At 40.0% G+C, this 27,940-nt stretch overlaps 1 protein-coding gene across 1 annotated transcript; it reads right to left on the bottom strand.

The window, feature by feature from the left end:
* Positions 1-6,610: 6,610 nt before the first annotated feature.
* On the bottom strand, positions 6,611-26,766 carry RNASET2 (ribonuclease T2). The gene is made up of 9 exons (XM_010081928.1): positions 26,678-26,766; positions 24,228-24,294; positions 18,591-18,646; positions 17,622-17,679; positions 16,894-16,964; positions 11,261-11,374; positions 9,128-9,173; positions 8,842-8,916; positions 6,611-6,802 (listed from the first exon to the last, which is right to left on the bottom strand). Exons 1-9 carry the CDS (start codon positions 26,764-26,766, stop codon positions 6,611-6,613), a joined length of 768 nt encoding a protein of 255 aa, XP_010080230.1.
* Between the last annotated feature and the right edge of the window lie 1,174 nt (positions 26,767-27,940).

The raw sequence follows: 27,940 nt of genomic DNA, 5'->3' as shown, positions 1-27,940 counted from the left end.
GGTTGTGTGGGGTTGGCTCCCAGCCAAGGACAAACACATCACAGCCATATGACCCAGCAATGTGTATTCACACTAACCAGTGCTATCTGGGCTTTCTGGTTCATCCCAAAAGGTTTTAGGCTGCCCCAGAGCAGCTGGGCATGCCCCCACCCGGGGAAGGAGACGGATTTAGGACTAGGTCCAACTATTGCATCAGTCACCCCTCTGCAGTGCCACACAGCTCCCACCATGTAAGCACAAGGAGCTCAGCTGCTTAAAGCAGGGTTTCCATTCCACTGTAAGGGCCAGATGTTCTCATTGCCTCCAAAAGCCACGGTATTTTTAAGCATTTATACTTTAATTACTTGTCCAGGGCTAGGGAGGATGACATGCCCCTCTGCAGACAGCGAGTGCGTGGAAGGGTTACTTATTCGTGTGGGACTTCAAATTGTCATCAGATTTCAAGGTGTTTCACTCGCAAGGGGATAGTGGCAGAGCAAAGTGAAAAGCCAGACCAGATACTCCTATTGCCCAGCTCTCCCATCTGCCCAGACAGAGCGGGCTCTCCATGCCTTATTTGTTTGAATAGTTATGGACACCCCAGGCTGTCAGCTGATTTAATGAATATCCATTTTTCCCATCTTTTTATTGACTTTTTTTGAGACGTTGTTCTTGGTCAGGTGTGAGTGTGACTGCAAGCCTGTTGATCAGTCAGATGTGCCAAAAAACCAGGTGCCAAGGGGCTAACAAACAAAGGATTAAAAGCTAGCCAACGATATGCCTACCTTCCTCCAGGCCCCCAGTGATCCTGGCAGCCAGAATCTCTCAAAACAATAACGGGAGGGGGGGAAATAGGTGTTTATTTTGAGTGTATTTTGTCCATGAGATTTTTCTCTGCTACAATATCTATGCCTCCATGAATGGTTTGGTTACTCTACGAGCAGCATGGCCCGTTCATCCCTCAGGTCACTGTGGATAATGAAGGGAATACCAGCATCGTAAGTACCCAACATCTGAGAGACAAGGAGACAAGACAGTGGTTACCGCTTCACCCATCAGTCAGCCAGACTCCTGGCTAACAAATCCTGGACAAATGCATGCCCCAGACACTTGGCAAATACCTGCAAAATAGGGCTTATGAGGAGGGACAGTCCCTGCGCTATATTCTTTTGAACACATCTACAACAGCTGGCACTGGGAGCTGGCAGCACAAGTCATCTGGACATGCAAAGCCTTCACGAGCATAACCTACCGGATGAAATCCTGGTAAGGGAGATACAGGGAAGCTGTGGATGTCCCATCCCTGGGGGGGTTCAAGGCCAGGCTGGATGAGGCTTTGAGCAGCCTGGGTTAGTGGGAGGTGTCCCTGCCCATGGCAGGGGGGTGGAACTGGATGGTCTTTAAGGTTCTTTCCAGACCAAACCATTCTGTGATTCCATTATTCTATGATTCTATGATCTGTGGAAGGCTGAGGGGCTAAAATGACAGCACTCAGACAATGTGACAGCTCTGGAAGGATGCACAGCTTCTCCACCCTCAGCTGAACACTTGGGAAAGAGAGAAGGCAGGTCCCTGCTGGGATGCATCACACTTGTTTATAGAGATTGTAATGATTACAGGGTAACTGCTGTGCTTTTAGTTCTTGCTAATTTTGTTTTGTCTCCTTCTCTGATTTACATGCAGAATGCTGGGCTCTAACACAAACAACAATTCCATGTGTTGTAGAAAAAAATCTTAAGTGAACAGCCTGTTTTGTGGTGAGGCTGTACTCAGAAAAGTATTCCTTAGACAGCACCATGGGATTCTTCAGCTTGCTTAAAAATTATCTTATCAAATATTGCCATTTTAGATTGGTTTTTATAAAAGATACAGTCTCAAACCAAACACCACATCTGAATGTCAGCACTGTGCTTTTCATGATGAATACAGGGTTCATACCACCAATCTCTGGGCACAGTTGGGCTTGGCTGCTCTTGAGGTCCATTTAATCCTCACCCAACCTGTGATGCTCCGGTGTACTTTGTGGTAAGGAATAATGAAGACCACAGGGCGCAAACATAAAATAATTTGCCCATCTCCCACATCAGGTCTCAGTTAAGCCTGTATACTAAAGCTCTTCTTCTCCAAAGCACAAGAAATTGAAAGCCCTTCTAAAATGAATTATTTATATCAGCTCCGGGTGATCCACAGCAACTTTGTGGAGCAGGGAATAGTCACACACAGGACGGGACGGCATGCAGTGAGACTTGTGAAGGAAGCTGCCTGAGCAGCAAGACAGTCTGAACTTAAAATAAACACAACGTTCCTCATCATCGATTGTTCCATTCCTGGGAAGTGACTTGCAAAGTCCTGACATTTCCCCTTGGGACATCAGCACCATCACAAGACAGCAATAATACTGTTAGCAGCACTCTTACCCTCCTACAGCCTTGGCTTTGTGGTGCTCAGAGCCAGATCCAAACAGAACAACCACACCAGAATGGAGGTGCCCAAATTCAAGAACCCAGTGCTGGGAAAATCCCCTTCCCCAGTGTAAAAGCCAGCACCTGCTGCTTTGCTGCAGCCGATACCTACTCTGTCTGCATCTGTGGGATGTGACTTGCAGTGTACTGACCTCCTGCGTGGGCACCACAGTCCTGCCACCACTTTTTTCCTTCCGATGGGCAGTGGCCAGGGCCAGCAGCACAGAACAGCCCAGCATTTGCCAGTCACTGAGGGCACACAGAAGGGACACAACAGAAGCCTGTGCCATCTCCAGTGTCCCCTCTGCTTATCCCATCTCCTGTTCCTCTGGGCAGCAGCACATCAGCTGGCTGCTGGCAGGGAGAGACAGACACAGGCACACAGGTGGCTATCTAAAGAAACTGCTTTTTCTAATCTCATATTTCCCTCCCACCTGGCTGAAGCTGGGCTCCTGTGCAGCCGAGAAAGGCTCAGCGCAGGCTATGAAGAGAGCAAGAGAACAAGAGAGAAAAAAAAAAAACCAACCTACCCATGGTTTAGGAAAAGGGGCTGTCCTTGGAAAGGGAACAGGCAGCCCATGCTATAACATACACACACCAAGGGGTGCTTATGCATTCTGCATGAGAGAACACACAGACAAGAGGTACAAACAAGCTAAGGGTCTTTGTGGAGTAGCCTAGTGTTTTAAAGCACCAAGAATGCACAAACAACGCTCCTGCTGGGATTTAGTTGATTTATTCAATGATGCAGAAAAGAATATAGCCCCTATCTTCCCCAAGCTCTGCTGAATCTTCAAGGCTGACAGCTTTTATTTTGCTTAAGGAAGTGAGTGACACTTGTCAGAACTGATGCGATGTTTAAGGATCCCACGATACTTTTGTTCACCTCTTATATTTAAGTTGTGTTAACTCTTGAAATTATATACGTTCTGATGGAAAGCAATTGCCAAGGCTGGTAACTGGCCATGAGCCATGGCCAGAAAGAACATAAAGGACTGGACATGATCTTGGGTCTGAACCAGCGCTACCACTCGTTCATCTGCTCTCCTCACTGCCCACATCCAGACATAGCCCTTAAAGCATCCCTTAACTGCATCACTTAAAACTTTACAGCGTCTTAGCACTTCCCTGCATAAAAATCAGTCAGTAGCTTTTAAAAGACTTTTGTATCTTCCTAGAAGGGAGGCAGGTGGGATTGTCAAAACCCAAGCCACAGTAACCATACACAGTGTTTTACTGCTGCTACTAATAAATAATTAATCATAGCAAATTCAAATACTTCATGTGTAATAACGTTGGCAAAATAAAAAGAATGTGAGTGTGGTTTTGTTAAGGCAAATGCAGTACCTCAGGTATGTCCTTTCCAACAACACTTCAGGGGCTGGGAGGTTATTTTTAACCAACCTTGACTTACCATTCATCAGTCATTTTTCACTCAGTAGCACGTTGTTGTTTAGCATGCTCCTGGCTTTGCTGTCTCACTCCCTTCCTCCTTCTCTCTCATTTCATATTATGCTACTTTCTCCTCAAAGTTTTATTCTTGTCTGTTTCCTCTGACTCCGTTTGGCAGGAGTCAGCTCTACCTTTGAGCCACACACTCTGAAGGCAGTTAGTGTCTTGTGTTCCTTCCTCCTAAAGTACAGAGTTGGAGTTGTTGACTTTACTTAAAGTCTTACAGAACTCATTCTCTATATTTTCTCTCTCTCAGCATTATTCACCATTATAAAAGAAAATATAAATTTCTACTACAATAAAAAAAAAAAAAAACCATGAGGCTATTCATTTGAGCTTCCATTAAGCATATATCTGTGCAAGAACCAATGCTACCATTGTTTTGAAGTCTGAGCTTTTTTACTAATTATGAAAAGGACCAAGGAATTAAAACAACTGCAGAAAATCAGGTAAACCCCACAATCACTCATTTGGCAGTACAGCATAGTGCTATGGATTTTATGTTTTTTTTTTTATACTGCTCATTCAAGGTTGCAATATTGACAGTGAGATTTTTGAGAAGTCTCTTGTTTTAATTAAGTACTGTGTTGGTCACCTGATCGGTGACTGAAAAGCACTGAGATGTTCATGAGATGGTCTGATGGTAGTTACCAACCTCTGTTTCCACTTCCATCACTGCTCATTAGCTTAACAAGCAAGCAGATGGCACTGCATTGAGAACTTTGAAAGGAAAATGAGAACAAGGGACTTCACCAAAGGACCAAAACAAACAAACAAAAAAATCCAAACCCCTAAAAAAAAAGCACATTTTGAAGAAAAGGTGAGTCTTGCTTCTTTAAAAAAAAAAGTTATCATGGGAATTGTAAATTAATATCAATTCTAAGTTGTTTGCACTCTGCACAGTCCACCCAAAACCTATGCACTCTATTTGAAAGAGTTGGAGAGAGTTTAAAAAAGTACATGAGCCTTGGGCTGCTCTTTTGCAGAGAAACACATTTTTCCCAACACATGCTTGTCTTCTTTAGGCTAAGATAATTTCTGTAATTAGAAGGGGAAAAATGTTAGTGATCCCAAAAAGACTCCACAAAAATACCCAAGTACATTCTAGTCTTTTTAAGCATTTTAATTCAGTCTCCCTACTTTTTCTTGCTTAGAAAGAAGACGGCAGAAATGGGGGAATGAAGAATTGTGATTCTTCTGGTCATGTCTCTGGTCATCTTCAACATGAACTGAACATGCCACAGCTACTATAAAAATACTATATCCAATTACCATTATATATATATACACACCAGTATACATTAATATATTTCCCCTCTTGGGAAGGAAGACAGATTTTGAAAGATAAGCCCTTGCTCTACTGAAATACAGATACTACAAAGTGCAGATCATACTTATTTCTTAGCTGTGAAAATAAACACCCAAGTTTCTAAAGAAAGAACTAAAAAACAGACAGCATTCTGGAATGACAAGTTAACAGAGCCTTAAATAAAACATGGTAGAGAAACAGGGATAGTCAAAAATGAGAGTGTGAATGGCTCCTAAACCCCAAAAGACATCACAAATTTGCTCTTAATACTGCATTTCATGATTTCACAGTAATACTCTTCTAACAGATGGTTCCTTGAACCATAATTGTCTATCTTTGAAAGACGAGATGCTTACATCAACAAAGCACTGTGTAGAGGATGCCATCCAAATTTGGTCCCCTTTGGAAACATCCAGCTTTGTGGCATGTTATTAATTATTATAGGATAGGGATGCACTATTGCTAACATTTGTACTTTTCACTGAAAATCCCATAGTATCTACTGTTTCATCTATAAAAAGCTGCTTCTTAGGACAAAGTGATTACGTGACAATCGAATTTTTAAATAAAAGTGCAGGCACTCATATTTGGGTGTAATACTAAATGTTTGAATACAAATTAAAATTAATAACAACATATTTCTAGGGTCTAACACTTTCCCATAATAGCAAGTTCTAAGATTGGTTGCTCTTCAAAACTGTATGGAGCTACTGTAGCAAAATCAAACAAAGAACACAGTTTTCCTGGGACGCTTTAAGCAGAAGTGCCAAAACCTGGCGAACGTTATTTCACTCACTAAGAAGTTATTCAAAAGTTGTCATGTTTGGTCTGCCATGATCTCCGAGTTAGGAAAGGTTTAATGCATCAGGATTGTTCAGCACTTCTGGAGAACAAATTTAAGCAAGGCAGTGGGTATTTACGTCTGGGAATGGACCTCCAGACAGGTCTCTAAATTCTTCTCATTTACAATATTTTCTTCTCAATCAATTGTCATGTCATCTCAGACACACAAGCATCCTTTCAAAACAAAGAATGATTTAATTTCCCTGACTCACTGGCAAAAGCCAAAAGTAGACGAAACAGCAGGCTTAACTCTAAGTGAAACAAAGAAGTCGCAGTTCTCTTTTGAACATTGATTCAAAGTATAAGCAAGCCAAAAAGTCCAGGCAAAGCTGTAAATCAGATTCTGATCCCATCATCATCAGAGCCACAATTCAACACTTCAACACTGATATTACAATGTGGACCATTCGCTTTTAATGGCAGAAGCAGAGTGTTTTCCAGCAGAAATCTTCACAGCATGCCTGTGACATGGACAGGGCTTTCTAATATTTGCTAAGTCAAGACTGCTTTCCAAGGTATAATGTTTAAGGGTTTGGCCTTTTTTGGTTTTCAAACTCTTACGGCTTCATTTGCGATCTTGGACCTGTGAAGGATAATAGGTTGGGAGAGTATCACTGCAGACAGACAGCTCCTGAGTTCCAAGCTTCAAGTCAACCTGCACTGCATCAGATTCACCCTTCAGCGCCGTGCAGTTTCTCAGCTGCAGTTCTTTGGTGAAACAGAATTCAATCTGACCAATTGTTTGTGCTTTTTCACCCTAGAAACATAAGGGATGATATTAACTTGATGGGGAGAAGAAAATACAGAAAAAATACAGGAAAATACAGGAAAAGAGTACAGCAGCTGTCAAAAGTAGCAGAAATTTCATTTTTGGACTACAGGACAGACTAGGAAGAAAAACACTGCCTATGAATAAGGTAGACAGGCATGGAAGCTTTTCACATGGGGAAGATGATTATATGAAAATCTCACAAAATGCTCAGGTGTGACAAAGTGCATGTGGGGAAAAAAAAGAAGTTTTCAAACCACTAAACATGACAAAAATATATGTACAAGCCAGAAGTAACTGTGGTGGGTGTTTTTAGTTTGGTTTCGGGGTTTTGTTTTTGTTGTGGCTTTTGTTTGGTTTTGGGGGTTTTTATTGTTGGGGTTTTTGGGGGGTCATTTTTCTTTGTTAAAGAAACCTAAGAACACAGCAAGTGTGCAATACATTTTAAGCATCAAAATACCCCTGCAACAGATTTCAGGCATTGACAAGGCTGGAACTCTGAAAAGGGCTATCGTTAAGTAACTGGGGTGTACATTTTCCCTTCTATTACCCATTAGCTTCAGCTGTTAAACACAAGTTATAAATTACTTTCAATAATTTGAGCAGTACCCTAGTTGTACTAAAAGCAATGGCAGAACTACAGTGAACGGAGCTAGAAACTGGAGTTTGTGTTAGCTCTGTATTTCTTCAACATCAAGAGGTGGGTGAATGTGCAACCCACATTCAACTCATTTTCCTTCCTTGCTTTAAGTAACGTAAAAATACACTTTAAAAATAATTGTAACCTAGAATTCTATTTCACGTGAAGAAATATCCGAGTATAAAAACCTCAGAGCCCTACTAAAGCAAATGAGCTGCCAACACAACAGCTATCAAACTCCAACAGCAACTGAAAGCGTCATCTAAGTATGAGCAATAACTCTGTCAAATGTTTGTAGGAAACTACTTATATCAAGCTTAGATAATAAGCAATCACTTGTAAAAGCAAAAGCTATCTTGTGGGTTTGTTGTTTTTCTTTTCGAATAAAAGCAGAGTAACCCAGCTGAAAAAGGAAAGAAACAGCTATGCAGCCTACCCATGTAATTGCTCAGAATACAATTTTGTTCCTTCAAAGGTATCTTTGGTTCTGACAGGTGACCTGTATTTATGCTATAACACACTGTCTCTCTGTACCACATTCTCTACTGCATCAAGATTCACAGTACAACTGCGGGCAAGGAAAAGCAGAAAGAAATGGAAATTTTAGACACTTTTGGCTCAAAAGGAAAGATGATAGTCATCCTGAACCACAGTGAAGCTCAAAATGCTTTTTATACCTCTTTAGGCAGGTGGTATTGAGAACAACCTCAGAGGCAAACCTCTGAGCTGCTTTAATTGTGAAGGATTCTGTCCACTGAGTTACCTCTTCACGCAGAACACGAGCCATGCCCAGTGAAGGGAGACTGCTGTTGACAGGCAGTACCCTTGTCAAGGCCAACAGTCACTGCCTCCATGCAGCTCCCTCTTGTCGGTTCTAGTAATTTGCTATACAGCAATTATGCTCTAGCAGGAGGAGTGGAAAGTACTCAGCTACAGCAACACCTCTAGCACGGTGGCTACAGAATTCATCCAAGAGATGCAGGTTCAAATCTTTTAAGACCAAGAGACCTTTAAAAGCCAGTGCTCCCACCTTCTGCGTTAGTATACAAACAGCAAAGTTATCAGGTAAAGAATGGACACTTCCTCCACTAACAATATTTCTGCATTAAGAAAAGGCTGTGGCAACAGTAACATAAGCTGAACTCAGCGGTGCCAGTACGGAAGCAATGTTTTCATGAACTCAGCTCCACGGACTGAGCAGTATCTAATCAGTAAAGAGCTGTACACACAATGAACACCCAGACCTGAGTTTCACCATGCTGAAGATTTTTCACACTATTTTTGCTTTTATTTTTTGAGAACAAGTTCTGATTATCCGATTTTTTTTTAAGTTGTTGGGTTTTGTTTGTTTTCTGGGTTTGGGTATGTGTTTGTTTGGGGTTTTTACCTCTTCTGGAGGAAGACACTGGATCTTTGGCGTTACACCGTAAAATCTTGTAAGAGCTTCCTTTATGGCAGTCATCTGAAAAATTAAAAAGCTTATATAAATGAAAAAGTCACTAGCACACCGTCCAACAGCTCCCACATTTAAGTTCACAATAACTTTCAGATAAAGCACAACCTTAAAGAACTATATAATTGAAAAAAGATCACTTATTCTCTAGAAATTATTTGACTTCTACTGAAAAAAAGTACAAGCACATGATTTTGTTTTATAAAAGATTGCCTCTTACCTGGTAATATGAACTGCTTGGCTTTATCCCAGCTTTCAGGAGACAACTGAAAGAAAGATAAAATATTTTTCCATGGTTCCTGTATGCAAACATAGCTTCATAATCATTAGTTAAATGGATAATCTTAGTGAGAACTTCGCAAGCATTAGAATGATGGGGAGCAAGGGAAACTTGTCTCCCATCCTCTGCCAGGCCTAGGAAACGTTCCCCTTTTCTGAAAGGTCACTTCCCATCCAAGTGGGCAGGGTCAGGAAGAACCCACTCTCCCACTTTAATCTGAGGAGCTGGGAGAGTTGAGTCCTCAGACACAGCTAGGGAAAAGGACAATATTACTGTTATTTGCCGGACCTTCACAACGCTCCGATGCGTGCAATTTAACTGCCTTCTTTCCTCTGCCTTGATCTACCCCTGTGCTCCAGCCACTGGGAGGGAACGGAGGCAGATTTGGGAGGCTGCTCTCAGCACCCTCATCCTCTAAAACAGGGTCAGTTTGCTGGGGTGGGAGGTGTACAGCACACTGGGAGAGGGACATGGTGTGTGGATCTGGATCAACATCAGGGCAGAAACATTTCCTAACCAGTATGTTTTTGCAGAGGAAAGGTTGTTCACATAAGAGAAACAAGGTAACTCTCAAGAAGCTCCAGCCCATATACCCCTCCCTTTAGATTTGGTCCTGAGGGACATCCACACTTCCAAGCTGACAACCAGACTCAGGATGCAAGAGGTGCCAAGTCTCTAAGTCCCAGCTTCTTCTGTAAGGAGTGGGAATGTTCAGCACCTCACAGGATTTAATCCATAAGTGTTGATAATGCTCAACCCTTCCAAGATCAGGTTCTGTACAGGGGAGATTTAACACACTTGAGCAGAAATCTAGCTGTTTGTCATAGTCATTTGACACTGGATATAAGGAGACCAATAAAACAGATAATGTTCTGTCACTCTTACAGGAGCCTGCATGATGTCCTCTTTTTAATGATCTCCTTTTCGGAAACAATCTTTTAATCACTAACAGCACTTTTTCTCATTCAAATATAAATGAAGTACAATGAAAACATTAGCAGTCTTTATTATTTTCAGTCAAGATTAATTCAATTATGTTCATTTTTACAATGGAGAATATGCTCCGAGCAATTAATTTCGACATGTTTCAGTCTCTATTCTATTTGGTGTTACACATGCTGAAATAGAGTCACGTAATTGGTCACTGTGCCGTCTGTAAAATGTTTTAGTCACACTATCACAGCTACTTTGGCAATTGACTTATCAGATGTTATTAATTTTAACACTACATATGACATGCTCTTAAGCACTGTGTCTAGAAAAATGTTTCTAGATACAAAAGAGCTTATTTCCTCTCTCAGATACTGTTGTTTTATACAGAGAGACAATTCACGGTCAACAAATCCAAGTCAAACATTCTCCCACCCATACCAAGAACTGATCAGGAAAGGACTCTGACCTTCTGGCTTTCACCCGCAGCCAGAATGCATACACACAGTGCTTGGACAAGCCACAACATGGCCATCAAGACTTTGTATCTGGAATGGCCAGTGCTTTGGTACCATGAGGAGGAATCAGCCCCTAGGTCCTACAAAGCAAGGGTGTCACATCGAGGTGATTTGAAAGGACAGCAGAGGGCTGCCTGCAGCAACTGAACATCACCCTTCAGGACATCCTCTTTTGCCTCTTAGCCCTTCCCCAGGATGTTCTGCACAACTTTGACTGAAGCTTGTCCTTTCCTCTAAGAAGAGCACTGTCTTTTCTAAAAAGAAGTGTTTGGGCCTCAGTACGATTCAGATGTTTGGGGATTTTTGTCACTTGACTTAGAAGTTTACAGGTACCACAGCTTTTGGTAGCGAGATACATCTGATAACAGCTTCTTAAAAGTTTACTGGCTCACATTGTCCAAAATGATGCTGTGAAGAGTGCTGCTGGCTTACCAGACTCTGAAGTGACCAGAGACATGCTTCTCAGAGTAGACAACCCTTCCTCTGAAGTCCAGTACTAAAAATAATTTATGCTAATACTCTGTTCCCCTCTGCCATCAGATTTTTAGACTTTTCTTTAGCCTAGATTTGAAACTTTTAGAAAATGTTTGAAATAAGAGGCAGACCACCAGGCTGATTCACATACCTGTTGAGATCAATGTGCTGGTAGAGTTCTAAGGCTTTACCAAAGTATTTCTTCTGAGAATTAAGGACCTGAAGCGTGGCTGCACAAGTGCCATGTTTCTCCCACTCATGTTTCCTATAGGAGGAAAGCAAAATTTAAGTTGTGGAAAACATTATTTGCAGATATATGTGCTGCACAAGCTAGCCAATACGCTTAAATCAAGTATCTGAAAGGCTACATGTGTGAAGTAGGACACTGCACTCAAAAAATACTACACGTGAGAAAAGCAAAACCAAGAAAGATCACTCCTACCATTTCAATTACAGCAACATCTAAATATTTTTTTTAGTAGAATCATTTACCAGGAGATTCTGGATCTATCAGGAGAGTTAAGTCTCTCAGTATGGTTTGCAACAACAGACTAAGAAAAAATTCTTTCAGACAGTAAGTCATGTTAACAATATACAAATGAGGTGGCATTAACATTGGCAGCTGCAAGTGAGACACTTTTCAAATTAATGTAAAGGCTGTAAGAGATAAAGGGGAGGATGGTCTAATGGTTTAGATATTACTAAGTACCTGGGACATTCAGAATCAGTATTCTGTTTTCCTATAAATTATGTATATGAATTTGTGCAAAAGTAATTCATAGTTCAGCCCTTCACCTGTTATCTCATCAAAGGGGTAATACTCTTCCCGCCACCCCCCACCCCATCAGCTATCTTTTTAAGACTGGACATTGCAAGGTGAGGAGATAAGACAGATGCAGATGTGGAATAAACCATTACTTCATTCCAAATCTGACTAAGAGAACTTGGTGTCAGAAGAGTGTAACAAAAGTTTATCAAGTCCCTTCCAACCCAAAACATTCTATGATTCTATGATTCAGATGAGATATTAGGAAGAAATGTTTTCCTGTGCGGGCGGTGAGGCAGTGACCCAGGTTGCCTGGAGAAGCTGTGGATGCCCCATCCCTGGAGGGGTTCAAGGCCAGGCTGGATGAGGCTTTGAGCAACCTGGGCTAGTGGGAGGTGTCCCTGCCCATGGCAGGAGGGTTCGAACTCAAAGATCTTTAAGGTCCTTTCCAACCCAAACCATCTATGAAAAAAATGGGCCAAAGCTCAAAATATATTTCTATCAATTCTAAAGTCTATTGAGAGACTAAAGAATATAATCTTTAATAAGACCACCTGCAGATTCGGTGGGGGGGGCAGGGGGGGAATGTTGGGTTTTTTTTTTCCTCCTTTCTTTTAAAATTTTCACAAGCTACTTGTAATAGGTTTGAATTCAACAGATGTACACAAAATCACAAATTCCTGCCACTACCACAGCATTCCTGGACCTTATGATGCCTTAAGTACCTCATGGACAAGCAGAGAAGCACAAGGACAACTATTATTCACATGAAAGCCTGCCTTTGAATTGCCCATTCGTATTAAAAACTTCAGATTTTTCCTAAAGAACTAAAACACTTTAAAAGAAGTTATGTCTGTATCTAGAGAAATTCATACACTACTTCTGAACAGAGAATGAATAAAGCAACTGTGGTGTCAAGAGCTTTGAGGCAGGGGAGAAGACACGTTACTAGAAGATTTTAACTATACATTCCCAAATTCAGCCTTGTAGAGAGTTCTCATCTCGGCTGTAACACTCAACTCAACTGCATGTCAAGTGAATTGTTTATTGCCTAGAGGAACCCACTTTACATGGGCCAAAGAACAGATTTCCCAACAAGGGATTTGAATTACCGATGAAAAAAGAGACCACAGTAAAGAAAACAGAAGTTCTTTTATGGGTAAATTTAGCAAGAGATATTGAACAGTTAGCTAGTTGGACCAGAACCAGACAGTAGTCAAATCCAAAGGGCTACTGGAACAGCAGTAAGCTGGAGGCAAGGCTTTGCATGTAGGATGACAATTTTTCTTCAGAGAATATATGCATGCGTGTAAAACTAAGGCTAAAGTGTTGCACCTGTCTTTTGAAGGCTTTCGCTAGTACTTGTATTTAAGTGTCCCGCTGTTTCTAGAAAGAGGGCACAAACAGAGGGCCAAAGATCTGACGATGCTCAAGAAGAATATTATTGCTAACATGGAACTGCCATTGGAGTGGTTTGGTCCAGTTTGCACTGATCACAGGGCCCAGGCAATGGGGCTGTGGGATGCCCAGTGAAAATATATACACAGAGCTACCCACAGACAGTGCACATGCATCCTCAGCTGCAGCAAGCCAAGAATACTCTTGGCCCAAGTTTTTGAATCAGTTCTGTGAGCTTCCAGAAAGGCGAGCTACTTTAGAGTCACTACAAAACAATTACGGAAACTTTAAGATGACACTTTTGACAGTGTTACTTTGCTTTGTAGCACAGCCACGTGAAAAGAAACAATGATGCAGATACAGCTATTCTGACCATTCAGCACTGGCATATGAAATTTCACCTTCACCTCTTCCACTTAAATGCAAACTGAAGCAGTTAGGAAATGAAGGAGCTGCAGGTACCAGGGAATAACATAAAATAATTTGTTTAGAAATCCAAAGAATGAATGTGTCAATGTTATTCACTGAGACACATTATCCTTCACCTAGACTACAGTAAGACAGGGTAATTCTGCTTGAACTGGGTGGCATGTGGATACAGTACACAGCTGCTTGTATTCATGAAGGCCACTCATCCTTCTGTACCTCTTGTGCCCATGAGCTAAGCAGGAGCACAAAGCACATATGCTACATGTCAAGAACTTTGCTGAATACTTTTTCCTCCTTGTAGGACACAAGTACTTTGGCAGGCTTACAGCACTAGATTGGGTTCCACCATATAACTTGTCCTTCTCCACCATTTTCTCTACAGTGCTGTTAGGAATAACTAGTACATTTGCAAACCTTAAAGCTAAGTCCTACAAATGAAGTCTTACAGGGCTGCAGAAATGCAAAGGAATGAAATTGGTACAACTCAGCAGTGTGGAAAAGATGCTGAACCTCAAAGAGATTTTGCTTCCTATTATATACAAGGACAGAGTTCCCCCAAGCACAAAGTCACACAGATGTGACAAAGTCAGGAGCATATCAGGTGGGTCCAAGTATCATAGAAACCACCCAGCTAGAAGACTGGCTCATTATTAGGGTAAGAACAAAGGTCTGCAAAGCACAGCTGCAAATGCTGCCCACAAAATGCAGAAGATTAGGGACACCCAGCTGTCCTGTATGCTCAACACTGATTCCTTCTTCTGTATCATACATATAAACTGATCCTAAACAGAATTCTCTTGGTCTAGAGATTTTTATTTGGTCCAAAAAATTATTAACTACTATAAAAGGGATCATTTCAGATAAAAAATTTTGAGATACAAGGCACACAGAACCCTTTGTCCTGTATTAGGGTATTCTATCCTGTCCAAAATCTTGGTTGGCAATTGTCATAGTTCGGAAGTTAACAAGGTGAACAGAGACGTGCAATTATCTTTACAGAAGCAGCCATCCTAAAATCACCGGGAAGATCTCTTACCTCCCCCTTTAAGCCAAGGCTACAGTTAGAGGCAAAGCCAGGAAGAAACATACTACACAATTATAACAGTCTTGGAAAAACCCTGATGTGATATGCTAGATATTCAGTATCCATTTTGCTTGTCACTGCTCATGCTCTTTACTCAGTTAAGATGCCTTTAGTCTACAACAATGAAAATTCTGAACAGTCAGTTTTACTGTTAGATTCTTTATTTCTTCTGTATTGGGATTTTTAGACTATAGAGAATTTATTTTAAAATGTTGAAGTAAATACAGTATTTTAACTGAAGGGAGACATACAATGGGATCTTACTGGTCTTCAGTTGGCTTAAAAGCTTGCATTTACAAAATCTGCAGTTAGAGCTGCCAATTAGAGTGCACTTGTCACCTTACTGAAAGGCACTGAATTATTCTGTCAATCAAAATATTAGTTACAGTGTTATAACCTGACTTTTGCATTGCTTTTATGATATTTCTAATTATATTTCCAGGCATTGAAATAAGTGTTATTTGCTAGCCTTGAACTGAAAGGGAAAAGGTTTTGATTGCATCTGTTCATACCTGCTGGAAGAAATTTTTCACTGTGAGGGTGGTGAGGCAGTGGCCCAGGTTGCCCAGAGCAGCTGTGGATGCCCCATCCATGGAGGGGTTCCAGGCCAGGCTGGATGAGGCTTTGAGCAACCCGGGCTAGTGGGAGGTGTCCCTGCCCATGGCAGGGGGTGGAACTTGATGACCTTTAAGGTCCTTTCCAACCCAAACTATTCAGTGATTCTATGAAAATATCTCTGTTAGTAAAATAAAGACTGGTACACACCTGTTTTATAAACAGGTAGGTGGTCAAGGCACAGGAGGTGCTAGGTTTACAACACATTTTTCTTATTCTAATTCCAGAAACAAGTTAAGATGGCATAAACTTGTGCTATCACAGAAAGCAGCAGTCATGCTCTCTGCAGCACAGTGCAAGAACAGAAGAGCGGAGGGAAGAAAAAGTGAGACCACTACTTTTGACAGTTACAAGTTTAAGTTGCCATAAGACATTTGAAGAACCGGATCTGATCTAGGTGTCCTGCTCCGGCAGGGGGATTGGACTAGATGATCTTTCGAGGTCCCTTCCAATCTCTAACATTCTGTGATTCTGTGAAGATCCTGAGGACAAGTGTCTTCCATAGAGCAAGGACAAGACTAAAAGAGATGCAGATTCCCTTTAAAGCTTTCCCCTGGTAACACAGGGACAAAACAGTCACGTAATACAGAGGAAAACTTATGGGCACTTAGAGTTGAGATGGCTTTAAATACTACTGCCTCTAGCTATGTGCTCTGCTTCTTATCTGATGTTACTGCTTTCACTGTAGATCTGGAAGAACAAATTACATAACTACACCTTGGCTGACCCAGCTCATGGCTCAGCAAACTAAGTTGAACGGCCACTGATTTGAGTTTAAGATAATGTACTCAAACTGAAGCCTGTGCAAACTCAAATACCACCCATACGGTTCTTTGGTCCAAATATCTGATTATTCAGAAGCAAAGAGAAACATGGACAAGCAGAAAAACAGTAGAGTCGTCAGGGGAGATCAAAATCTCCTCCTCCCTTCCAATAAGCCAAGTAGGTTGACCTCTAAATTCCCAGATGTGATCTTAGGCTACTAGGAAAATAAGTGAAAAGAGAGAATTCTGTAGAGAAGTGGCTAGAATGATCCAATGCATCTTATTTTTCCATTTCCTCCTCTGTGAGAAAGCGAAAAGGAAAGGTCTCTCACTGCCAGTGACACAGCTAGCTAGGAAGAGAGCCTGGGAGCTGCTCTTGCAGCTACCTGTGACACCCCAGGGGTGCTAACGCTATTCAAATTCAATGTGTCAACAGCAGCTGCTTCTCCTCTCTGGGGGCAATGGGAGGAAACACATTGTGTCTCTCTCTCACCAAGTTTCACTTCTCCAAAACCTTTGCCATAGCCCTCTCTTCAACAGCTGCATTTTGCAGGTGGTCTAAAGAGACGACAGATCTATTTTGTAAATGAGAGTGACAAGACACACTGCTTTCAGCGGCCTCCTGGACACTGCTTCTCATGCACAACATGTCACCTGAAGAATTACGGACTCGAATTTTTTTTAGAAAATAATATCCAAAATACTTCCTAGGTTTTTTTTGTACTCACCAGAAGTGAGTGCGATTCAGAGACGAATGAAGCACATCAGGCCAATAGTGTCTCATGTCTGACATAAGATCCTAAAAAAAAAAAAATCACAATTAATAAATGCATCTACAGTGTAGAGGAGCTATTTCTTACACAATCTACATACATTGATACATCTTCTAGAATCGAAGCCTCATATTTCAACATCTACAACTGAAACATCTACTCTCAGAGAAAGTATTCTCAAGTCTCCTATCCCCATTTACAAACACATTTGAATGAAATATGGAAATTTTTAAAATTAAAATAAAAGAAAAAAAAAAAACTAATGCCCTGTGAGGAAACACATGGAAAAATGTACTTTAAACTCTTAATTTTCTGTGTTCTGGCTTTGCAGTAGAAAATAGAAGAGAGAACATGGACTGACTGTAATGAATTTTTCACAGGTACTTTTTGCCACCGCAAATCCACCACCTATGTTCTCTGAATTTAATGAGGATGTGGCTGAACCAGTCAAACCATGTGTCTACAAAATCAAGTAGGAGCAGCTGCTAATGCTCATAGGCACTGCAACTTCAAGTAGCGCCAGAAATACTCAATGAATTTGTGGAGTCCTTAAAAAAACATACCTCTCAGCAAACATTAAGAGTGATACATTATAAGATACAGATTTTGCATACATACAAGATGCGCAAAAGTAATTGCACTCAGCTCTGCTTGGTATAACTGTTTTTGTTTTAAATAGATACCTTTATCTCGGTGACGTTGAAATGCCACGTCCTATTACATTCTTCACCTTTGTCAGGCCTAGGGAAACAAAAAAAAAAAAAGCTGTCTCCTAACTCACTAATCATATCAGCATTCTATTCTATATTAGTAGCCTGAATTTTACATATGCAAGATTATAGCTAGAGATTTTATTTAAAAATGGAAGTAACCCATCAGCATCTACAGTATTTTAGAAGTAAAATTAATTATGGCCAAAACATTTCCCATGTAGAGGCTTTTCATTACACCCTCCACTTCCTCTCCCTCTGTGTAAGGGACGTACTGGTGGAGTAAATGATTTGTAAGGGTCTTGTACATGATGTTACTAATGACATTCACCTCCTCATCAACTGCACCAAGTGATGATTCTGCAAGTATCACCATGACACTCACTGGAAATCTAGACATAATGCTGTTCACCTTTCCAGGACGCATAGCTTAACAAACTCCTGTACTGAATTTTTCCCTGTATTTGTCAGGAGAACCTCACAACTGCTGTCATTGGCACCAGTTCCAGTGAGTTGACTCCTTTGAAGCAAATTAGTTTTTCCTGTACTTTTGCAATATTTGTACTGAATTAAGACAAAGCCACAAGCAGTCACGAGACATTAACAAATTCTCTGTACTCAGGGAGAGAGAGAAAAAAAAAAAAAAAAAGAGGGGAAACTCTACTTCCTCTTCTGTCTGAGAACATTACTGATAAGGAGATGTATAAATAAAATGCTCATGTGGCAAGAGGATTTCAGGAGCTCAGTGAATCATGAGATACAGAAGTGTATTGCAGTTTTATATCAAACCACACGGTCTTTATTTCCAACAAAATGAAGGCTTTTGTTTCAAGGAGTCATAAACACACATAAATTAAGCCCTCAAAAAAAAAACTAAACATCCTGGTACAAAACTTGTTTTTTTCCTTTCCAGGCTGAAATAAAAACACTCTATGATCATACCACAGTCCATGGATTGTCCAGTAATCTGGAGGGTCTTGACAATCATTAGCACTCTCCTGTGGAAAACAAAAAGACAGAATATTTGTTATATGTGTCCAGGGATAATGGTTTAGAGTGAAAAATAAAAGCTCTTTCACTGGTGGTTCAAGGCTCTAGTGAAACACGAAAAATTTTGCTTGCCCAAATCAGGAACTGATAAACTCCAGTTATGTGAAGCTGCCATGGATTGTGCCACTTACCAGAAAGCAATTTTGAAGCAGATCAAGTGAATATCAGGGGGCATCCTGGACAGGAAGTGTAAAAAGAAGACAAAGGACACGTTCTGAGGTAACACAAAGTGGCCTGATCCATGCTAAATGAATGGAGGTAAATCTGCATTTATTATATTCCAAGTGGTAGCTCTCTGTATTTTCCCATCAACAGATCTTTTCAAGGAGTACAGAGCCATTAAAATAAAAAAAATCAAAATAAACAATAATATTAGACAAGTACACAACCATCTTTAAGCATTCAGGAGCACTTCTGTTGTTGTATTAAAATGGAAAAATATGTAGAAGAGATTAAATAGGTTGCTTATTCCAAGTAAAATGGTTAGAATTTTTTTTAAAAATATTTTTACTTGAAAGACAAGAGACTGTAGAGAAAAGGCCGTATACATTCCTACAAAAAAAAAAAAAGCCCCCAGTAAAAACCTGTTGATAATGCAGAAGAAATAGCCTACACATTAATTATTCTTTAGAGCAGAGTACATATTCATGAACAAACCCCAACAACTCCATGTTCACATCAGAGAATGCTGTTACTGTATTTTCCCTGATTGTTTTGCTTAGTAATTATGGCTCTTTTTAATAAACACTTTCTGCCATTAAATAACAACCTCCTCAGACTTGCCTTCCCCATAATAATAGCTTTCCTTTTTGGCTCTGCATCCTGTCTTAATAATGCCACAATGCCTTTTATGTGATGCCAAAGCAAAAGCAGAGTGTAGAGAAGAGCAGAGAGAGGCCTGTAATCTCACTAATTACCTTCTATGTGCCACAGGCCAGTGGCAGCAAAACTGCAAGCTCTGCAAGACTTTCTTGTTCTGTGCCCATTTCCTTCCTCTCCTCTCTTGCCACCCAACAATAGAAGCAATTAACCCAGCAACAGCTTTGTCCCTGAAAGGAATATTTTCTACAAACACCTAACCAATACCGCTCCTGGGTATTGTTCATGGGACAAGCTTTGTGGACCTGAAAGAGTTTAGCTATTCAGCTGAAAACACAGCAAATTGCTAGCCAGCAGCTACTAATGGCCATCACCCCCCAAAAACCAACCTGACAGCTAACCAGCTTGCTCAACAAAGGCTGGTAACAAGAACACTGCAATCGTGCTCCTTATGCAATCTTGAACTGCACTTCTCAGACATGCTAAAGGAAAGCCCAGAGTATTTTAAATTCCGAATCAGTTCTCCCCTATGATGGCAGTAACCGTATTAACAGTTTCTTCTACACATTTCATCAAGCCCTTGGTGTTACACTGTGTGCTGGCAGAACTGGGAGGTCAAGGTAACCAACCTACACTGGGTTGGTTCACACTTCACATGCTTTGGCCAGCATCATTCATCCTCCTTTTTCATTCTAGCCATAGTATTTTTCCAATGTTCATTTTTAATCAGTATTATCAAATGAGCAAATGCTAGCCTGAAAAGCCTGGTACCCCTGCTGCTTCTGCAAAAATACTTCTTGTCAGCCTTCCTGTTTATCATCCACTGATTGTTGAGGGATTAATTCAAACTCAAGCAACCGTTGACTTGAAGCTGAGTTACGAATGTGTATTTGCAAGTAGGCACTGGATCCCAGAAAGCCTTCTGTATCTAGATGAATTTGAAAAAAGGACCATTGTTTTCTCCTGTTTTAAAGCAACCTGAAAATCAAACCAATCGGAATTAACTGCACATGATCTGTAACGCTGAGAGAAGTGAGCCTTTACAGCACCCACCGTGCTGAGAGGGAATGCTGCAGCAGAGAGAGCAGCCCATTTGTAACAGCAAAACATCGGATAAACAGAGGCTGCTAGAAGCGTGGGAGGCTCCTTTCACCTCCGAGATGCCAAAAAGTGAAACACCAAACTGTCACAGAAGTGTTACCCGGAGAGCTGCCCAAGTCACAAGTCCCTTGGTACAGCAGCTTGTACATAGAGGAGGACAGCGCTGCTGGACCACATACAGATTCCTCAAGTTTAAATAGAAAGTCAGCTTCTGGGAAGGGAAATATTTAATCCTGCTCTCCCTTTCAACCACCCTGTTTAAGCTGGCCACCTGTTTAATTTTTTAAGTGTTATTTTGTAACGAAACATCATAACTGCTATGAAAAAAATCCTTGCTTCTAAAAACATGGAGAGAGTTCACGTCTTCAATTTCTCCTCCCCACCCAGTCCGTAATTATTCCCCTTCCTCCTTTCCCCCCTCCACAGGGTAAAACCAATCAATGAATGAAACAAATTTGGGAGGAGGGAAATCAAACTTACTTCTTGTTGAACACCACTCTAGTGTGAGCGGATAAACTAAAACCTTTCATGTGTTTATCCTTACAGAAGATAAAGACTCAGAAATACATCTAAACCAGACCTTATTCACAGAGAAGCTGGAGGCATAGATTGTTATCTTATGAGTTCCATTGGCATTTAGGAAAAAAAACTTTCTTTTGTTCCACAATAGCATACCTCAAGAGCTACACTCATTTTGACACAGTTGGCTTTATATATAAACAAAGAATTCAAGACATCCCTTTATCTAAGGAACTTTTTGATCAGTGAACTGCTCTCCCCTTAGTCACTTTAATTCTGTATTATGTGACTACTTCTACTGTTACAAAAAAAAAAAAAAAGAAAAAAAATGTTTCTGTTCTTCCTCTAAGCCTTTGCTATAAAATTACTGACAAAGCCTGAAATTAGTAAAACTTTTTCTCTCATATAAAAAAAAAAAATATTTTATCTGCTGCTTACTACTACATTCAAAACTTGAATTCAGGATGTTCTATTCACCAGCCTCTTTTCTTGTCCTTTCTTTGATTCTATAATTTGATCAGCACTTAGGTGCAGTAAATGCAGATCACAGCAGGGTTTAATACCCATTTCTTTGTCACCCTTCCCATTCTCAATAGAGGAGGAACTGAATAGCCTATAAACCTGCATTGGATTTTCTCCATTTCACAAGGAAACAGGCACAGAAGAGCTTCTCCTTTTGCAATCCCCAAGATACAAAAGCTGTGATATTTCTCTTTTTAAGTTCTTAAATTAAAGATCTTCACAACTCTGTAAAAAGGGACTGGGAAAGTCCCTCTTCCTACCCTCCAGTAGCTCCTATTTCCACTTCACAGGATTCACATTAATTTGAGACCAGAAAGTTGAAGCGTGACATGAACCACATGAAGTTCAATAAATTGTACCACAGGCACAATTTATTAAGGAAACATTACATTCATAATCACTTGAGGTCTGTGAATTTAGCTGAGATATCTCTGTAGAAGACATAGTCACTTTAGATCAACTATACAGTACCACAATTGTTAATCACGTGATGAAGAAGAACATCTTTCTTCACCCTTTCACTGCAGCAGTCAGTAGTTAGGTCCTGGGGCTATTGCTTCCATTATACTGTTTTATTTTAATAGGTTAGTTTAGAAGATATTACAAAACACTTTCTGGTTTAATTGTGCTGATTACACTCAGAAAGCATCAGCTGAACACATACAGTTTAAAGCACAGGAAGAGCTGGGTGATGTGTATTCTCAAATTTTTGGCATGCTCATCTGTGCCCACTGAATTTTATAAAAGGCCTTTCAGGCCTTCAAAAGCCTGGAAAACCTTTTGAACACAGATATGCACAACAGGTAGGAATTAAGATATAGGTCATCCACACACCTATCAAGAACATAGTAAGTAGCAAACACATGTAAATACACTGAACATGCAGAAGAAGCTACATACTTAAAAAAAAGACCCCAGCTGAATTTGGGAACCCTTCTTATGTTAACATTAGCAAAAATAAAGTGTTATGGGAGTACAGTTGAGATTCTGTTTCTTCATATGACTCAGTGATGTGAAACTGGGCAAAAAGTCACTTAAGATTATTTTAATTTCACTTTTCTTCACTCCTTTGGAATGCTTCTGTCTACCTCTTACTACAGATTATCACAAGCTTATGAAAGCCTATGCTTTCTGATGCTTAATGTCTTCAATTCTTCATTACCATTTAACTCTAAGTTTATAAATGTTATTTGTCAATTTACCAACAGCACTGCCTTGGACTTAAGAGCCAGCATGAATATACAGTAGGAAAACTGGTTGTCAGGGGTTTTTTTGTTTGGTTGGTTTGTGGGTGGGGTTTTTTGGGGGGGTTTGTTTGTTTTTTATCTTTTTTAAATAATTTTGGCCTCCTCCACGTAAGCAGGAGTTGGCATTCCTACTGACTGTGAATGGCCACTCGTGCCAGGCACTACAGAGTCCTGAACACCAACATCTCTGCTTGAAGTAACACTGACGTTTACTCAACAGAAAATCAGACACAAATTGCATCCAATTTGCCCTTATTCTCCCTCAAAAACAGTCAAGCCAACAAAAAACATAACAGCAGCCACTCCTTAGTCTCAGTTAGCCAAGCACATCTGAGTTTTGTTATTGATACTTCCCCTCCACATTTCACTAATGCAAAGTACATCTACTTTTCCTCAGAAATTTAGGCAGTATGTGAGTTTTGTTGCTATTGGTTTTAGATGTGTTTCCAGAAATTGGAATAACAAATTTAAAAAGTGCCTCAAGCTCAAACAATAAGACTCTATTATTGTAATAAATAAACCTCCTAGAAAAGGGACCTTTTTTGGCTCCAGAGACCTTTGCCTGAATCTGAAGCTTCTCTATTATCCACACGGTTCTTCATCCTTGTGTCAGTAAATCTGATCGCACCTTCCATTTTGAAGTATAGCAGATTTTTGACTTAGCTGTATGAGAAGAGGCCTTCGAGTATTTCCAGTACAGAATAAGTGTTCCACTTACCAGATGGTAGAAGGTATTTAATAGCAAGAGGGACATAAGTAGTACATCTCTTATCTGTGCTTTTGACAGACGTACACTGGAAGGCTGGGTTTATTTTTGGTTCCCACCCCTCAAATACAGAAATGCTCAGAGACACCGGCCGTAACAGCTTTATAGCTCTCTTTTTCCTGACTGAATCCATGTTTGATGACTTATCATTGAAATACTGGAGCCAACATTACAAAGCTAAAACTTGTTGTGCAGCAGACAGTTCAAATAGTAACTTGCTGTCTTCAGTCAGACAAGGCAGGCAAGTCTCCTTACAGAGTCTGGTGAAAGTCTAGGATTAAGTTTACAACAAACAAGACATCACAAAACAGATAACAAGCAATTAAGGCTTAGTGACTACTGTATCCGTAACACACCACAATACTGCCTTACTGCTACTCTGAAGTGCAGGGGAAGTAACAAAAATTGCACCAAGATCAGCAAAAGCCTTTATAAAGCTGTAAGGGCATAAGCAAGGTTAAATGCTTTATGTGCTTTGTTCATCCTGTTTTCAAACATTTATTGTCCAGGGCTACCTTTGTCAGGATAAAAGAGAACAAAACACTAAAATCTCACCTTACACACAGTCACTGGCCAATGATGAGCAAGATACAGCTTTTTCCAGGTATGAGGATGGTTGTCACTGGAGAAAAACAGACAAATCTATTTTTCCACAAGCATTTCAAAAAGAGCAACACCTTCAGCCAGTAGCACGATGCTTATACTAGTACAATGCACTGATTTTAGAGCTCATTGTTTATAGCTTCTACCACAATATCTGAGAACTCTAAACGCAGCAGGACCAAAATAACAAATCACACCTAAACAACATACTTAAAAACTTGCTAACATCCCCCATTTTCAAACAAATTCAACTCCTGGCATCCTATCTCCAGATGCCTTCAATTGCTTAAATATGGCAGAAACATGTTATTCTGTTTTATATTTAGGAGACTGCTTACTGGCAAGCTTTTCCAACAATAATTAAAAGAAAAAAAAAATCTTTGTTTAGGATGTTAAGAAACTTCTAATTCTTCTTGATATACAAATTTTTGGAACTGTAACTACTCTTCTAAAAATGAAAGACAACAAACAACCACAAGCAATGTAGATGACACTGCAGGAGATGCACTTTGATCCTACAAGTGTCTCCAACTTTTTAGATTTAAAAAAAATAAAAAATCAGAATAAAAAGTAAAAACCATAAATCTCAAAAATGATGACTTTATAGTTTTACAGACACTGATTTCAAACAACACATTTTTAAAATGCTTATTGTAAATGAAGTATTTTAAAAACATTTAATAAATAATCAAACTGTGACACAGTCTTAAGGTTATCCAAGGAAGAGCTAAAGAAGGAATATCCCATATTTTACAAAACCACTTGTGTTTCAAAGCCTCATAGAATAAAAAGGTCTATAACCCACTGAGGCATCAGTACTACCTTATTCCTATGCAGAGGGAAAAAAAATATCTTAATAATTCTGTGCAAAAAGTGTTGGAAGCCTATATCATGTATTTGCTACATCTACAGAGACATTTTCCAACAGTTTGGAGCAAACCTGTTCCGGATAAACCAGAAGCTGATAAAAAACCCTGTTGCTTCAGACACTACAGCAGATACATTTAACTACCAAGCAACCACACTAAGTGATGAAATAGAACAGCAAGTGGGAAAACCTAATCAACAAAAACAGAACAGTAAATTGTTCAAACTGACAGCACTACGCACAGTACTGTCAAAATAAATTGTTATTCTTCGTAAACTAATAGCCACATGTCCTCTGTTAGTGCCTGCCAAAGGTTACATAAAAATATGAGAGAGCTAATTCTTCTCAACCTGAGGAAGGAGACATGCTCTCATGTTACATCACTGCTCAATTTTTCCCTCTAGTTTTGCTAGTTTGTAATGGCCACATTTTCTCTTAAGCATTCACGTCTATCTGTGGTTTTCAAATAACCTAGCAGAATAGCTCTGGAACAAATCAGGCACAGCCACAATAAAAACTACTAACACTTTTAACCGGTCTTTACTGCTATGGTGGAAACCTGAACCTCAATATTGTAGAGCAGTTAAGTTTCCCTGCTTTAAAAAAAAAAACCCTTGTTTAGAAAAATACCATCTTGGATCTGTATTTGAAAGAGCAGCTGAACTTTTGCAAAGGCAATCATGCCAAAACAAGTCCTGCCAGAACACACTTTTTGCCTAAGGACAGGTCAGAAAACGTTGGTTATCAAATAGAGCAAGTTTGAGAAACTTAAGCTCAGAACTGGAATCCAAGGAAAGCCATTTTCAATACCTATGCAGCTTCAGAGATATCTCCCCTTTTTTTGACCCAAGATATCCTTGGGCTACAGCCCAAGTCCTGGGGGTTCCAGAAACCTCTGCATAGTGTCTAAACTAACAACCAGCTGCAATGTAGCCCTTTTATGAAGTCCAGCACTGAATTGAGCACCCTTAACCATCCTCTTGCCCCACGGACCATTGGTTTCAAACTCAGATTTTGCCAGGTGCAACAATCACCAAAAGGCTGTGTGGCACTCATGCAGCCGCAGCTGGGATGCTGTATGAAAATGAATTTAAAATTACTGGAACTGAGAAAACAGAAAAAAAAAAGAAATTTTTAGAAGTATTGAGTGTAACGGTACAATTCATGCCATAGGGATAACAGTTTTTTCTTATAGGTCCCAAAATTATTTCTGATTTTTGTCATTACTACATCAAAAGTCTAAATCATTAATTTAAAGCAAGTCTGCAAAGTTTTTAAGCACAATGAACATAATTTAAGTTTCCCTCTTTTTTTTCAGGCTGACACATTAATAAATGTAAAGCTTTTCATAGGCATGCCCCTCATTCTTCCAGATAACGTAGACACCTCATTTTACCAGTCACCTAAGGGAAGAATAACACACCAAAAAGAGCACATAATAAAGTAAGAAAATCCACACTCATTACAAGTTGAGCTACTCTGCTCTGCACTTAAGAACAAGCTATCAGAGATTTATTTTTAAAGCATAACTTACTTTTGAGTGAATTTCTCTGAAGTACACCAGCAACATAATGCCATAGAAAACCAACCCAGAATCCAATAGTGCACCTTCGTAGGCTTCATTTTGTTAACCCAACAGCTGTAAAAAGGTGTGAAAAGAAGGAATCTGTTAGTTATCCAATGATAATCACAGATTCCTTTTTTTCTTTTCTTGCACACAGTCCCAATAGAGCTGCTCTCCAATAAATGAGGTACATCAATCTTCTATGCGACCATCCTTTACTGTAAGACTATACTTGTGGTCAGCTTAAAGGCCCAAAGTGATTCATTAAAGAAACTTTGACTTTAACATTAATGTTGGATTCACGAAGGCTGAGATTAGAAACTCCCTGAAAATGAAGTCCAATGTCCAAGCATGAAATTATCTCTAAATGCCAGTCGACTACTAAACCAACATTTAAAATAACTCCTGCTAAAACCAGATTATTTTCTGTTCTTCTTATAAACCTGAGACAACCTCTACAAAACCATGCCTACTACCTCGTGAACCGTAGAAATCAAGAGAAAAAACAAATCAACTTAACTTTCACCAACAGGACTTTCACTTTGCACAGGTTGAAAAACCCCATCTGCCTTCTATATCCTCCAGCCACACCCCAGTATTTCAAATGATACCTCCTAGATGCCAGAAACAGATGCACATGCATGTGTTTATATGCAATTATTAACGCCTCACCAAACCTACTGTCCAACTTCCTCACTTTGAGAACCTGTGATGGTTTTGGCTGGGTAGAGTTAATTTTCTTCATTGTAGCTAGTATGAGACTATGTTTGGGATTTTATCATAATCATATTTTAAAATTTGATTACAATTATTAAATTGTTCTTATCTCAACCCATGAGTCTCCTTGCCTTTCCCCCTTCAATTCTCTCCCCCATCCCATGGGGGGGAGGAGGGTGAGTGAGCAGATGCATAATGGTTTTGGCCTCTGGTTGGGTTTAAACCATGACAGAAGCACAAAAAAGGCACTACAAGAAGAGACACTGCGTGTAAATCTATGTGCCCCTTCTAAGATCACTCACTACACAGGTCATATCCTTTTTTTCTATGAAGGTTTTAAAATTAATCCCTTGTAACAGTCAAATAAAGCCTGTTTTGATGCCAGTAAAGACATTGCTGATTCAGCCATTAAGGCTAACTTAGGAAATTCAGCGTTAACTCTGATCCACGGCACATTACAAACAAGAGTCCAGTTTCCCACCACTACCACGTGGCTCTGGACTCAGCCTGCAGTCC

The sequence above is a fragment of the Pterocles gutturalis genome, unplaced genomic scaffold, assembly GCF_000699245.1.
Source record: "Pterocles gutturalis isolate BGI_N339 unplaced genomic scaffold, ASM69924v1 scaffold6264, whole genome shotgun sequence".
NCBI classification, from domain to species: Eukaryota; Metazoa; Chordata; class Aves; order Pterocliformes; family Pteroclidae; genus Pterocles; species Pterocles gutturalis.
The sequence above is the reverse complement of the archived record's forward strand: the minus strand, read 5'-3'. Positions and strand labels throughout refer to the sequence as shown.